The following is a 16,236-nucleotide window of genomic DNA, read 5'->3' as shown; positions in this document are numbered from 1 at the left end:
CCTTCATTAATATTATGGCTCATACACTGTATCTATCTATCTATTTATTTATTTATTTATTTCCCCAACCTAGACTTCTCAACACAGGAATTAAAAATGTTTGTTTGTTCCATACCATCTCTCTGGCTTCAGATGTTTGTTGCAGAGGCAGTGTTTAAAAGTTTATGTTTGCAGAGGAACATTACTATTTCTGCTGAACCTCTCTCTCTTCACAAAATAGTAAGTAGCACTTGTACTGCCTGATACTTGCATTTGGAACGTAATGCAGGTTGAACCCCTCTAGTCTGGCTCACTCATCTGGCAACATCCATGGTCTGACATGATTTTAGTTAGGTGGATGACCACTTATGGGTGTAGCCAAGTTTCCTGTGGTCTCAAAGTTTGTTTACAGACAACAAGACTGGCTGTCAGAGTTTTGTGCTGTGCGGTTATTTAGCTTTAATTTACCCCAGTGTCTTCTAAGAGCCCACTAAGCCGTGGAAGTGCTGGTAACATAATTAGACAATATTGACCTCTTGTGGCTCAGGACATTCTCTCATTCAGCACTGATCTGGTCCTGAGGGTGCCAGACTAGAGGTTCATCCTTTGTGACTATCAGGCTACGTCTACACTAAGAGATAAATTTGACTTCTAAAAAATTCAATTTTTTAACCGTAATATTATGAATTCAAATTTGTGTCCACAAACCTTCTGGAAATTCGATCCTCTGTTTCTCTGTCGTGTTTCTGCATCCCCATTGCCTTATCCAAGTTTGACTGTGTGAGCAATGCATTGTGGGTGTTTGATGTCACTATTCCAGAATGCAGAGCACTGTCCCAGACTTCAGAGCATCCAGTAACTGCGTGAAAACGAATGGGAAATGCACCATTTTCTCTGTCACAGCACTAGCACAATCGTAGACCCTCAAATCCTTCAAGTCATTGAACACACTCTTATGGCAACTTCAGACTGTTATTCAATTTTTCCTGTAGAAAGTGAGATGATGGTAGAGGAGGAGGAGGAGGAGGAAGGTTTTGAAGAGGAAATCTTTCTACTGCGCTCCAAGAACTCTCAACTGCTGGCTGCCTTGAATGCATTTCTGACAGTGGAGAGGCGGTTTTGGCTCATGAGAGTAGCACACACGGGTGAGACCATATCATTCTGGAGTCCTGGGAAGATGACCAGTAGCTGCAGAACTTCTGCCTGTGCAAGTCCACTTTTATGGAACTTTGTCACGTGTTGCTGTGCTTCAGGGCAGCGATCAGCACAAGAATGAAGCTGGCTTTAACAGTTCAGAAGTGACGGGCACTTGCTCTGTGGAAGTTTACCATGCCTGACAGTTACCAGTCAGTGGCAAAGCAATTTGGTGTGGATAGATCTACAGTGGGGGCCATGGTGATGCAGGTAGCCAGTGAAATCTGTTGGCGTCTACTCAGGAAGACCATGACCCTGGGAGACGAACCGGGCATAGTAGATGGCTTTGCTGCTTAGGGTTTTCCTAACTGCGGTCGGGCAATAGATGGCATGCACATGCCCATCATGTCCCCAGCCCACGTGGCCTCTGAGTGTATAAACAGAAAGGGGTAGTTCTCCATGGTTTTGCCACTGTTAATAGATCACAAAGGTTTCACTGACATTAGTGTAGGATGGTTGAGAAAGGTTCACAACATGAGCATCTTCAGAAATTCTGGTCTCTACAGAAAGCTCGTGGATGGGGCATTTTCCCCAGACCGGGAAATCAAGATCGGCAATGTGGAGATGCCTATTGTAATATTGGGCAACCCTGCTTTCCCTCTTTTCCCTTGCAGTATGAAACCACACACAGGGGCCCTGGACCATAGCAAGGAAAACTTCGAAGACTCAGCAGGTGCAGAATGGCAGTTGAATGTGCCTTTGGCCATTTAAAAGTGAGGTTTGGATGCTTATTGACCCATTTGGACCTTTCTGAAACTAATGTTCCAACCGTGATTACAGAATGTGTTAGTTTGCATAATATTTGTGAATCCAGGAGGGAGAATTTCCTGAACACCTGGATTATCAAGGCTGGGGCTATAGGCAAGGGTTACTCACAGCCGCCTACGCAGCCATTCACCAATAACCATGTGGTGGCAGCAATCAGGGATGTTTTAAAAAAATAGCTTCATGGATAATCTCTTCTGTAATAACAACCAGCCACCATTCACCATGTGCCTTTGCTGCAAGGTCTTGGCATAGCAACAGGCAGCTGTGCTCTTGGCCCTCTTCACCCTTGCCTGGGTGCTTCTGCTGTGAGTTATCTGTGGACCTTGGTGTACTGGCAGGCATCTGTGCTATGAGCCCTCTCCACCCGTGCCTTATTCCCTGCAATGATTTGTGCGCCCTACCACTCGTGCATGCCAAAGAATCACACCAAGCTCAAAAGAATAAGTTTATTTTGGGTGGAAGAGAGGTTCATGTAGCAGGGCAAAAAAGTATGATCAAGGTTGGTGGAATCGCCTTTTACAGTGGGCCTTGGGGCTGTAGCAGCAGGCTACCCTTCAACTCCCTCCCCCTGTTCAGGGACTGAGCTGAAGAGGGGAGGGAGACCTGTCTTCAGCAGACTCCCAACTGCTGCACTGCGAATCCCTCTGCAGTTCCAACATGGAGTGCATGACCTCAGTTTGGTCACACACTGCTGTTATGAGCTTCTCTGCTTCCTCCCTCACGGTTGCTGCTTGCTCTCTTTGGAAGCCAAGCACACTCTGCCACCACTGTGCTGTCTCCATGTCACTGGTTTCTGCTTCAGACTGCTCCATCTCCTGCAGGATGAGGTCCTGCTTGGACCTTTTGAGTTTCCTCGGCCTGTCTTGCAGAGCTGTAAAGTGAAGGTCACAATTGATGTGCAAGTCACACTAAGCCCTTACCCATGAAATGAGTGGGTCTCTGTCTCTACTATTGGGGAGAGTCTTTTTGCAAGGCTGCTTAAGACTTACTAAAGATGGGATTCAAAGCTTGCATTGCACAAGCCATCATTTATCCAGAACATTTCATTGTGGACATGGTAAGCTATTGTCCATTTTTGGGGGTGGGGGGGATAAGAGGGTGCAAAGAAGGTAAGCCATCTGGCGTCCTAGAGCAGTGGAAAACTTTTTTTGGCTATTCCTGGAGCAGTCCTCCACAAGTAGCAGGGCCCACAGAGCATGGCAGACATGTATCATGGGGTGATGATGGGGAAGGATTTGATTCCAGACGCATGAACAGCTGGGGGCAGAGGGATTCTTGTAAATTGTGTTTCAAAAAAAAATGCTGTGGGGCGGGGGGGTTCCAGCTGTCTGTTGGGTCAGGGTAAAAAATGTTTCTCAGCGGTCACTGAAGCAGCCCTCATCAGGGAAAAAAGGCCATGTAAATGAGGGCAAACCCACCTGTGTGCACTTGCCAGTTTGCGTTAGCAGGGTCCACAGAGCCCAGCAGCCGCATGGCAAGGGGGGCTGGTATGGAATGATAGCCACATGATGAGGGGGAAGGGTGGAAAAGGGTTTGATTCCAGCCACATGGACAAATGGGTGTGGAGAAAAAAAATGCCAGGGGAAAGGGAAATGGGAGGGGAGAAGGCCCAGAGGGGCTGCCACCCACACGAAGGTGGGGAGATGGAGCACAACCCAGCCACATCGTGTGACAGTGCACTGCAGGGCAGTGTAAAAGGGTAGTAAGCATTGCAAAAAAATCAGATCCAAATTCCCGTACTACTTTAGTTTGCCAAAGGCGACATCACCCTCCTAAAACTGATATCAACAAACAAGAGCTGCTCGTCCTGTGCGACCACAAGCCTAGAAAATATGCCAGAATGCTGTGTGGTTGCCTGGCATGGCATGCTATGCTACCGTGGAAGCCACAATAAGTCAGGCCTGCCCAAAAATCTGATGCAAAAAAATACAAGAGTATCTGGATGAGGCCTTTGAGGAGATCTCCAAAAAGGATAAGCACTTCATCCCAAGAAATAGTAACACACTGTTCTGAGGGGCACATATCCATAGAAAACCTTTACCTGTATCCACCCACAGCCTGCTTATAGCTTTTAGAAAAAATTACTCACCAGAACAGCTTGGTCCGAGGAGCTTGGGGACCAGCGGAGGGGGAACCTGTATAGAGGGTACCAGTTCCAGCTCTAGGGTAAAGAGATCCCGGCTGGGGGAAGAACGTCCTCAGGCACCTGCTGGTTGCCCCCATCCTCCTCTCCCTTGGGCTCTTCCTCCCAGCTCTCCAGGTCCTCTTGGCTCTCCCCAGACTCCACAATGACAGTTGTGGAGGCCGTGGGTCTGAAGACCAGGGAACACGGCAGGGTCCCCCTCAAGAAGCACGTGCAGCTGTTTATAATAGCGGCAGGTATGTTGTGATGACCCAGACCACCAGTTGGCTTCCTGGACTCTGTGGTAGGCCTGCAGGAGTTCTTTCACCTTCACCCAGCATTGCATAGAGTCCTGGGAGTAACCTTTGGCAATCATCATCACCAAGATCCGTTCATATATGTTCGCATTTCTCTTGGACACCCAAAGTCTGCTCACCACCGATTCCTCTCTCTGAGCTGCAAGAAGATCTAGAATCTGATGGCTCCATGCTGGAGCTCTCTTGCGAGACTGAGAACTACTAGACAGATCGCTACCATGAGTGCTCATGACTGAAGCTGCCGATGCAATCACTACTGATGTGGTGCAATGGCTACCGATGCGATGCAATGGATAAAAGAAATTTTTCATTATGGGCGCCCTTTATATTTCCAGGCCTGGGTGGTGATGAATTCAAATTCTAATTTGCGGGCTTCCTGTGACCAACTTTCTGCACACCTGGAGAGCAGCGGAGAAGGAAGCGCCATACCTGGCGGGTAACCGTGTAGCTTTGTGGGATACATACAGGCCACTTCTGGGGATTAATAAATTCAATTTTTAAAACATGGCACTTCCACAATGGCCTTTATCTGAAATGTTATATTTGAACTTGACACTACACCCAGCTGGTTTTTATGATATTCTGATATCTATGTTAGTGCTCCCTAATTCGAACTAATGGTATTTACAGTGAAGACAGTGATGTTTTAATATTGAGTTACCTGCATTGAATTCAAATTTCTTTCTTAGTGTAAACATAGCTTCAGACTAATGAGACAGCATTCTGGAAACAGATAAGTCTTACCCCTTGCTTTCTTGTCCCCTATCACAGTCAGAAGAAATATGCATTACCTGTGTGGCATTCTATCCTTTGGGAAACCAATGTATTTAAATGAAAAATATTAGGATTGTGTTTGCCTTACCACAGATCCACAAGCATAGTTCTGATATGGATATGACTTATTTTTTCTTGCCAAGCAATTCTTAATGACAGCTGTCTTATTAAGGTAGTAGTCTATGCCCTCAGAAACTGTGGAAAAATTTTTTTGTCATTGCATTATTATATTCTAGGTGTAGGAATATGCTGAATTTTGTGTGATAAAGTCACAGTTGAAAAATGGCATTTTTTTTTTTTTTTTTTTTTTTAAAAAGACTATGCACTAAATTTTTCCCAAACACTACTTTGATTCAGGGCAGCAGTGTTTCATCTGTATTTTTTTGTAAATGTTCCACACTCTGTTTCTGTCAAAGTTGCTACCATCATATCACAATTTCTGGTTCTTGAGTGTGGAATGTCAAGAATGTCCTCAAAGGATATGTTTTGGCAGGATATGGAGAGAAGTGGGCAGGACAGTGGAGTTCAGGTATTTTTGATCCTTCACTGGTGTAAGTTAAAGGTTCTTTATAAAGCCCTAACTTGCACTGAAGTTCAGAAGTTGTCGCATTGTGTGTAGCTGTATATTAAAGTGGAGAATTGAGACCTAAATTATTAAAAGGTGCATTTGAAGTCAAACAACTTCACAAACCTAGAGAACAGTTGCCTTCAGTTTACATATGGATATAGAAGAATTCGAGATAGATTGGAACTTTTTAAAATGCATTGTTCACCATCATTAGCATTTAAACAGAGCACTGGGGAAAGACATTTGTAAACTGACAAAACAAGCCAAGAAATGAACAGATGACCTAGCTGGAACTTGCATAACCAACACGAGCACAATAGAAAATACACACAATAGAAAGCTCAGCTGATATTTGTATAATGTCATCGTCAAGTCTTTATATGACAATTGCACAGAACAGTAAATGGAAACATGTTTTTAGTGTATAAGGCAAATTCTAACTCCTTCTGCAATTTTTTCTGGACTTTGTGGAGAGTCCCCCTCCCTGGGTAGTATTAATTTCTGGCCTAATTTTGCACCTTGAAGTCCTGTTGAGTAATATCTTGCTACTTAAGTCTAAGTTGAGCAGTTATGAGTGTTCTTAAACTTTTTTTTAAAAGTAATGGGCGTAGTAATGTGATTATGGTAGAAGACTACTTTACGTAGAGTAAAGGAAGGAAAAGATGGAGGGAAAATGAATTGTAATTTCTAATTAAGCACTACTTTTTTTTCTCTAAACAGAGTCATAAAATATTAAACTTATTTTTGTATCAGATTTGTTCCTACTTGCCTGCTTTAGGAGAAGTAGGTGTGTGTGAGAGTGGGAAAGTGCAGGAAGTGAAGAAAAAGAAAATAGGGCAATGGCCTTGCCCTGAGTCTCAAAGGGCATTACTGATGCTAAATGGTGATAAGCAGAACCAAGCCAAACTGCTGCCTGACCTACCGTAAGTAATACCTATAACATCACCAGGTTTATTCTGCTTTAGGGGACAGCTTCTGACCTGACACATTTCTTGAACTTTGTGTGACCTGTGTTGTTGTCTGCAAATTACTGTGATGGGCAGAAAGCTCCATTTTAAACCTGTAACACATCTGGGTAGGTTTTTTCTTGTCTTGATACACACATTTATTGATGCAGATTCACTTCCCTAGGGAAGCATTTTACATTAACAGAAAAATGTAAATACTCACAATTATTTTTTAAGTTTGATCCCTGTATAACAACCTTGTGCTTTGCCAAATGATTTTAAAATACAGTTAATTAATTTTCAGAAAGACTAGCTCAAACAATTTATATATGAAGTATATATGTCATAGCAACATTACATGAATCCATATGTTAAATCATTTTCTTAAAAAATTAGACTAATATACTTGTCATTGCTTGATTTCCATTTAGTGAATTGATCTTCAGTAAATTCCCTCCGTCAACAAAGAAGTTAAGAATGAAAGCTGAATTTGAGGTGTCACACGTCAAAGAGAATCGCCATCCTTTCAGTGAAGAGATGCACTTCCACAAGACTAATATTAGAGGTATTCTGTGTATCTAATTTGTTAAAAACTTCACATGGTTACAAACGGTACTTTCAGGTTTAATATTCTTGCCCTATTGAATGCTGAACTAAAGTGATGTCCAAGCCCAAAAATACTTCCTCTTGTATCATAATTGTTGTTTTCAACATTTGAGACACAAATCATGTCATATAAGGTGAAAGAAAACTGCTTTCTCTGCTCCCCTCCCCCAAATATTAGATAGAGTCTACAGCTTGTGTGAGCTCATTGCAATCTTGCCCGTCTTACTCTGCTAGTCCACCTCAACCTGTACTTGGTAGGATCAACGTCTTCTGATTTGAAAGTATAATTCAGTCTTCAGCTCTTTCAGTCCTAGACATTTTGTGAACAAAGACTGAGAAGTATGCTATGTTGCATAGCTGTCTTAAGCATATGGACAGTTTTCTTCCAGGCATTCAGCCCAGACTATGAAATGCATTTGGCTTTTAGTCTTAACTGTACTGGAACCATGTACCTTAGGATCAAACATCACTGCAGTAATTCACTCAGGCCTCATGTGCTATACAAATTTAATAAAATGCACTTTACACAAGTCTACCTGGCCCAAATCATTTGCTGGAACTTGCTTTAAAAAAAAAAAATCTGAACCTTGCCGATGGTGGTTCTAATATAAATACATCTATCATGTAGAGCTTCCTGGGAAAACTGAAGTAAAAATTAAAAGAAAGCCCTCATCAGACAGTAGTATGCAGTGAGGAAAAAAAAATGGGATTTCAAATTTAAAAAGGAAAAGCTCATGAGTATTAGAGCCAGACACAATTTTAAAAATCGGTGCCCTTTCCCTCTTTTGTAAATAAAATTAATGTGAAAGATTGTATGCTGCCTTCATAAAGGCAAAATGAACTAAAGGAATAGGGCAGAAAATGGTCATCATTTCATCTCCCCATGGCTACCAAAATATCAAGTAGCATCTCAATTAAAAAAAAATAAAAACTATGGAAAACAACTAGTAGAGATCTGATAATTGTATTTTAATATGTGGCTTAAATATAATAAGACGACACTGTCCAGAAACTACTATATAGATTGAGGAAAATTAGTCTGATATATATTTAATTTAAAACCTGTTTGTTGCATTTTCAGTCAGCTTGCATCAAGTTTTTCCTCTGACTTTGGTTCAGATATAACTTACTTATTGACAATAAATTTATACATACAGTAGGCCTGAAGATCATACCACATGTACTGTGCCTTTACCAATAAACTGCTGTCTCTTGCTATTCTGTTTGTCACCTTTGTTTCAGTTTTAAGTGGTACCTTGACTTTGTGGAGCGCTCTCTCCCTTCTGTGGGTTTTTTTTTTTAATTTATTAACAGTTCCTTCATTTCTCTCTCTCTCTCTCTCTCTCTCTCTGTGCTGTGGTAGCCAAGCCAGACAACCTATTGAGAAACAGCAAACCATCTGTTAACGGATTTGAAATTCTGAATTATACTTGAATGTGTAGAGGCACTTGTGCTTAGCCAGAAACATTCATTTGAATTAAGCTATAAATGTTGTGTTTAAAGAACCATACATTTAATATAGGTTCATGAATAAATTTAAAGGGAGGGCAACTTGCACGCTAAACTTTTATTGCTTGAGAACCCAGTATTTTTGGTGTTCTGTGATCATTCAGTGCTTTTATAACATGATCGAAGCTTTAAACCTTGAACTGGGGTGGGAGGTGGGGGAAGATAATTCCAGTGTTAAACCTTTTGCAGTATGATTTCCTTGCTGAATCTGCGAAGGAACAGAAGCTCTGGGGGGTTTTATTTATTTATTTTTTTAAAGATGTTTAAACAGGCAAAGGGAAATCTTACTCATTATTGAATTTTCTGGCATGAAGCCAGACCTTCTAGTTCCATGCACACTGATTATTTTCTTTAGTTGCTATCTTGCTTAGTCTACTATAATCTATTAATCTTTCATGGTAGGAGAGACAGCTCTGCATATTGCTTGCATAAGAAACAAAGTGGAGAGATTGATTCAGCTTCTCTCTTTCCCTGGAACAGACATTAATGTTAAAGGTAAGCTTGCTGATAATCTGTGGTGAGTCAACATGTTAAATAAGCCAAATTATTTCAATATTTTCATTTTGAAATACAAAGTTCACCTTTTACAAATAATTAAAGAAAATCTTAATGAGTTTAATAATTTGAAGTCAGGACTTAAAACACAGGTTTTATGAGTAGCTAGCCTTACTGAAGTCCAGCCATATTTTCTATTAACACATATGGGAAGTCTTAACAATTTCCCATGTGTGTTTGATTTTTTTAAAAATTATTTTAAAACAATAAAATGGGATAGAACTTCAAATGCTATGTAACAGAAATAAAGTAGTGCTTTTTAATCAATCAATCAGAATTATTTTATTAATATGTTAAAACAGTTTACTGTTAGTTTTGTTCTTTCAAAACTTCCCTTGATTTATAATTCAGACTATGCTGGCTGGACGCCTTTGCATGAAGCCTGTAACCATGGTAGCACAGTGTGTGTCCGTGAAATTTTGCAACGTTGTCCAGAGGTAGACCTGCTCAGTCAAGTGGATGGGGTGACTCCTTTGCATGATGCACTGTCAAACGGACATGTAGAAATTGGCAAGCTTCTACTTCAACATGGGGGTGAGTGCATTTATGCTGAACTGATTTTATGAAATTGTCCATTCTTAAATCACTCTTCCTTTGATGGATAAAATCAATATTATTTTAAAAGATGTTTAAAATAAACTTTAAAATCATTTTCATTATTATAGACAAAAACTTTGATTTTCCACTTTCTCAGATTATCATAAAAATGTGACTAACATAATAGATCCCTGACTTACACATTTTCAACGTTTGTGGGTTTTTTTTGTTTAAAACGTTTGTTCTCCTATTATGAGTTAGTAAGTTATGTTGTAAAGATTTTAGTGATTGACCATGGAGAGTACCTAATTATCAAGCATATCTACAGGTTTGGTTTTGTTTTAATGCATATTGCAATGACTTCTATAGAGATTTACTAGGCTAGTTTTCCAGATCATGTTTCTTTGTTTAAATGAAAACTTGCCCAGTGTTTATAGGAATTATTATCTTTGAAGAATACAGTTCCTGACAAACTAGCAGAAGAAAGGACATTTTTGTAGTTGTGATAACTGCTGTTTGGGCAGAGGGGTGCCAGTAGAAGGGAGACCATAGTTTACACATACATTACTTCAAATACAATTTACAACATATGTTTGTAACAATATTTTTTTCTTTAGTGATGGGTTATTTGGATCAGGTCCTGATGAATGTTATATCGTTGAATTAAATTACCAGGTTCATTAACAAAACAAATTGAAGGAAAAAAAAAAAGGCTGTTTCATCTGCTAAAACCAAGATTTATGTTCTTGTATTGTTCACACCTACTTTGTGTCAATCTAATTGCTAAGCTGTATATCCTATGTCCAAATGTTTGTGATAGTGATCATTCTGCATATGACCACATAAGGCAAAAGAATGTGCTGTATTTAGATGACTTACAACTTAATTCAGCTAGAGATAAAATTGTTTGGTTTCTGGCATTGTAAGACTTGTGTATTTACAGTCTTCTCCTGCCCCCTAAAGGCTACTTCCATCTGTTGGGCAGACATCATCTTATAAATGGATACATTCCTCTGCTGTTTTACTCAGTTTGTTTCTTGAGCTTCAATGCTCTCTCCCCCAGATGTTTTATTTATCTACTGACCCATGTGTCTGGCATGCCAAGCCAGCATCTGGCCTCCCTTCAATTGATCTAAATGATGCAAGAGCCAATATTACAGTAAGCCAAACTCTTCAACAGAAAATGGCACTGCTCTAACAGATGTGCTTTTTTTCTGAGCCTTTGTGAAGAATTGGCAATGGATGATCCTCTTGTCCTCTGGGAGATCTACCTGAACTAGCATTCATCAACATCTTGTGGCAACTCTACAGGCTGCATGCAGCCTTATCGTTGCCTTTGTCAGATTCTAGGTTTTGGCCTGTCAACCAGTTTGACATTACAGTGGTGGGAACTGCATTACGCATTCATCATAGATTTACTCTTACTGGTTGTAATTCAGAACATTTCTGCCTTAGCTTTCATTTTCTCTTTGTGTCTTTCATTCAGGTTTTTACCAAGTATTCTCTTTTTATCCAAAAAAGCTTCACTTTGCAAAAGTTATTGTAGCTATTTTAAAACAGTGTGTTTATAGTTAAAGCAGCAGTAAGTACATTAAAATACCCCAGCTATTGTGGGTAGATTTAGTGTTATTCACTTGGCACAGTAATCCTCTATGAAAGTTTAAACTTCAATTTCCTTTTCAAAAGAGAGACGAATAGATGTTATGTAAAAGGGTGCCCATTTTACAGCAACCCAAATCTGCAGCTTAAATAAAAGTCATGAAAACACTACCTGTTGTGCATGAACATATTTTTGATCTGTCCATCTAACTTTACTCTGGATCAATACATTTGTAAAGTTTTACAGATTTTACAAACAATCTTCATAGTAAAGACAGGGATTAGTAAAACGAATCGGGCATAATCTGAAGAATTAATATGTTGACTACTTAAAGTAAATTGAACATAGTTTAATACAATACTTAACATCTGTATTACAGAGATTGCTTAAACCAGGTAGTTTAGCTTTGTATTTAGTAGCTGAGGGGGACCTGGATTCTCACCTTGCTATCTGACTTGGTGCATGACCGGGGACAAGTTACTTGACCAGCTTGCGCTTTAGACAGCCCATCAATAACATAAGGTAAAATCAGAACTGTACTAACAAGTAGATCTACAAGTGTACATCAAATAACTGATCCCTAGAAATCCTTACTGCAACTGACTGAATTGCAACTTAAGATGGTGTGAGGAAGGGAGAAACATTGTCTGGCTTGCTGGAAAAGGGGTATATTGATTTTAGGGTTGGTGAGAGAAAGGCACAGATGCTGCTGCAAAGGCAGGATGGCTCAACATTGTGACACAGACTCATCCCTAAAGGACCAGAAAAAGAAAGTGGGGATTTGATAAGGAAAGCCCTCTGGGAGAAGCTGAATCAAATGCTGCAGAACCCATCCTGCCACAATTTACTAGGCTTGGCTGGGACCTACTGTGGGCATTACAGTAGCTGCTCCTCTCTTGGGGAGCTGGGAAAGTGTTTTGCTTTGTTTTGTTTTTCTTGCCTCACCACCATATTGGCCAAGGCTAATGGAATTTTCTTCATCTTCTGCACAGTGAATGGGAGGGGGCTTTTTAGGGTGTGTAGAGAAGGGAGTTAGGCCGTGATGTCATTTTATTATGTAAGTGTCCAGTGCACATACTTCATAGGAAAGGGATACAGTGGCAGAGTTTCACCTTTCTCTGCATCAATTCTGTGTAATTTGGTATCTTTAAACCATGATTTGAGGACTTCAGTAACTCAGCCACAATAAGGGATCTATTACAAGAGTGACTGGGTGAGGTTCTGTGTCCTACAGTGTTGAAGAGGTCAGACTAGATGATCACAATAGTCCCTTCTGACCTTATAGTCTATGAGTCAACGGTACAACGATCAGATAAATGGCTGGGTAAACAACTAAAAAGTTGTAACAGAACTGACTGGAGTGGGGTTCAGGGCCCCTATAAACAACACAGCAATGAGCTAACTCCTCTTTCATTTATAGTCCTTCCTAAGCCTCATTCTAGATGTGGGGATAGTAATCTCTCAGGCATGGGTTGTCTGGGACAAGGATGCAAAAGGGGAGAGAAGGGCTGGCAGAAGATCCCCAGGTGTATATTGAAATGATCCTGGAGTTACGTACATTCTACACTTTTATCTGTTTGGCAATCCCAGCCATCTAATAATAAAATTTCAGTCTGAATAATCTTAACCAAATCTTCTCCTTCATCCAGTATAGCCATACAATTAACATTTGTAAAACTTCCAATATAATGACTGTTTACATTTGCAGTAATTGGTCCCTTAAATTTAGAACAATTAAGATGATGGGATTTGTTTTCACTTTCCAAATAATCTTTTACTTTTCATGTAATAAACTGGATGTTAACCAAAATTTAGGTAATTAAACTAATTAGCCATTTTATTTGAAATTGCTTTCTAATGTGCCTTGACTAGGCAACCAGTAAGTAACTAGTTAATTGTGCAGCATAATTTAGTAGTAAAATAAATTATGAACAGCAGTTAGATGCCCCACCCCCAAAAACAGCACTGTTCACCTGCTGTCTTTAAAAATGGTGTTACTATTAATACTTTATATTTTTCTTGCAGGACCACTGCTCCTACAGCAGAGGGACTTCTATGGAAAATTGCCACTGGATTATGTGGAATCCCTAACAGTAAAACAAGAACTTTTGGATATTGTCCACCCTGAAGAGACAGTCAAGGACTTCCACGAACATGTGGAAAAAGATTTCCACAGGCAGCAGAGAGAGTTTTGGTTAATTTTATTTAATAAGATGTTGCTAAATATTTGTTCAGTTTATAACTTATCTTCACCCTCTCCTCTACCTTTTAAAGAAGTAGTGCACTTATGTTCAGTTCCATTAGGGACTATTAATGGCTGTAAGTTGAAAAGTAGGTCTCTTAATGATTGGTTAATAGATCATTACATTGGAGAGTTACAAACTTTCCAGAACCTTCCAGAGTTAATTCAGGAAATATCTGAGAATCTAAAAAAGTCATATGGAGAACAATTATATCCCTTACTGGCAGCGCTAGAAACTATAGCAATGGCAACTCAGTTTTCATCATTCAAACTAGATTAATTTTCAAATCAGTTCCATTGGTTGAGGTGTGATAGTTTATCTTGGTGGATACAGGGGGTGCACATTGCAAATCCCATGCCAGCCTGGTAAAGTACTACCTAGGAACTATTCATTGGATGCTGCTTGCCTTTCTGGCATCCTAAAGCTCTGAGCCAAGCCCACTGAGGGGAGCTGCAGAGTGGATGCACTGAATAAATGCACTTGGTGGCCACTACCGCTCTGTGGCCAATGTTGTCAACTTTTCAGCCTGATCTGAATCCCTGTGGCCACCTCAGCAGAGGAGAGTTCAGAATTCTTGCTGGTTTCCAACGTGTTACCCCTAATGTTTACCTGATCTAGACACTACAGCTGTTTGCTTTTTTCCCAGGGTGTATACTTACACCAGTTCTCATGTGACTGACTTTCTGAATAGTTGTTAAATAAAACAAAAATGAAAAAAGTATTACCACAATCCATTTTTCCTATATTATCCTAGAAAATGCATCTCTTTTAAAATCCATTTACAATTAACTCCAAAGTTAGTTTTAAAAATTTGTTTATTTAGAGCACCACTTTCCCAATACTTCCCATATCATCCTTTTTAATTCTGTAGTCAAAGGATCTTGATAAAGGTTATGCGAATGAGCTATTAAACCTTCTAGTAGCTTTCTGTAGCTTTGTGGTGCACACTCATTCATACCTTTTACAAATATCATCTTGACTCAGATCCTGGGAAATCTGAATATGGAAAGGTTAAAAATAGGCAAATTTTATTTATTCTTTCCAGATTCCTGAGGCTCCTGAGGCCCACTTTGGCCCCTAATGTAAATTACGAAACCTAGAGGCTGTTCCAAACAATACTGGCTTAAATGGCCCCTTCATAGTTCTGCACTACTGTTAAGGAGGCCAAAGCATAAAATGTTGTGAAGAATGGTGGCAGTATTTGTGCAGAACTGACATATGTCAGTTTTAAGTTTAGTTCTATACTACTAATATGAGGCTGGGACATCAGCCTCAAAAACTATATCCCCATTAATATTAGGATTTTGTCCTCAGTACTAAGAATATATGAATATTATACAAGATAAATACTGTAAACTGTTAAACTAATCTTCCAACAATTTAGGGTTGTGTGCTTATACAGGATTTATATTGCCTGTGTTTAGTATGTACAAAGGCCGTTCATGTGAGAAGACTGAAGTGATTTTAGTTCAGAAGAAGGTACAGAATTTGGAGAGGCTATACTGTGCTGCCCTGCACGGGGGAGTTAAGAATGGAATGGCAATGGCGGATCTGCCAAAATACAGATCCCAGATCCCACTGCTCTGCCCAACTCAATTCAGGCAGGAGTCTGGGGAGAGAATTTTCCAATAAAAGGAGAATACAAAGAAATTCTACTTTCTAATAAGGATATTTGCTTAAATAGTAGGACAAACTATATTTCATTAAAAGATTAAAAATAATCTAAAATCTTAATTTTTAAAGGGAATGGACTGATTAGTTATGTTCAGTTTGTAGTTCTTTTCAAACAGCAATGTATAGTGTTAAAGAAATTAAAAGAAAAGGGGATAATAGCAGTTTCTGGAATTGGTATTGCTTTCCTAGAGGGAATAAGTTACGTTGATACATCTGATTGGGGCACAATAAAGCTTCCATTCCACCTTCTTGCAATAAAAGCATGATCTCATAGCAATAAATGCACTAACATTGCTCAGGCTAATTTGGTCTTGAAGCCAGGTATTTATCACAAATTTTCAGTGCTTATTAAATGACTTACTTGTATTAGGCATGTATATAGAGCAAATTGTTTTAGTGAGAATAGGAGGTCATTTTAGGTTAGATTTGTTTGTTTTGAGCATTTTGACTTTTCTAGGCTCTGCTACTTTACGGTAAAATAAAACTTCATTGCAGGTGAAATGTGGTAGCAATTGCAATTTCAGTGTATGCTGTAGTAAACAGGCATAGTGAGTGTTACGATGTACATATCTTGCAAAGAATGCAAAATATGCCTGTAACTGGTGCCTTTTTAAAAACAATGAATTTGAAACTCAATTACATGTTTGGGCCATAGAAAGCCATAGCAACATCTCGTAAGGTGTTGGTTAAGACTTCAGAAGGAAAAAATCTTCAACACAGAGATGAAAGTCTTCATGACTTTCCCTTGATCTGATGAGAATTTCTTACTTGCTTCTTTATATTCCATCCAATACAGTTCCGGCAGCTACTTGCCATTTTGTCATTTAATCAGGCCAACAAAGA

The 16,236-nt window shown here is 39.6% G+C and overlaps 1 protein-coding gene across 2 annotated transcripts in view; it reads left to right on the top strand.

The window, feature by feature from the left end:
• Positions 1 to 15,847, top strand: part of SLF1 (SMC5/6 complex localization factor 1) — a 63,109-nt gene extending 47,262 nt beyond the window's left edge. For both annotated transcript variants that reach the window (XM_074995320.1, XM_074995319.1), the window contains exons 13-18: positions 74 to 219; positions 6,476 to 6,645; positions 7,101 to 7,234; positions 9,187 to 9,279; positions 9,691 to 9,873; positions 13,502 to 15,847. In XM_074995320.1, coding sequence (XP_074851421.1) covers positions 74 to 219; positions 6,476 to 6,645; positions 7,101 to 7,234; positions 9,187 to 9,279; positions 9,691 to 9,873; positions 13,502 to 13,998 — 1,223 coding nt within the window. In that variant the 3' untranslated portion in view covers positions 13,999 to 15,847. The remainder of the gene's footprint in view (positions 1 to 73; positions 220 to 6,475; positions 6,646 to 7,100; positions 7,235 to 9,186; positions 9,280 to 9,690; positions 9,874 to 13,501) is intronic.
• Positions 15,848 to 16,236: the final 389 nt, after the last annotated feature.

Source organism: Carettochelys insculpta, chromosome 5 (genome assembly GCF_033958435.1).
Source record: "Carettochelys insculpta isolate YL-2023 chromosome 5, ASM3395843v1, whole genome shotgun sequence".
NCBI classification, from domain to species: domain Eukaryota; kingdom Metazoa; phylum Chordata; order Testudines; family Carettochelyidae; genus Carettochelys; species Carettochelys insculpta.
Note: the sequence above shows the minus strand (reverse complement) of the source record. Positions and strands in the feature narration are given on the sequence as shown.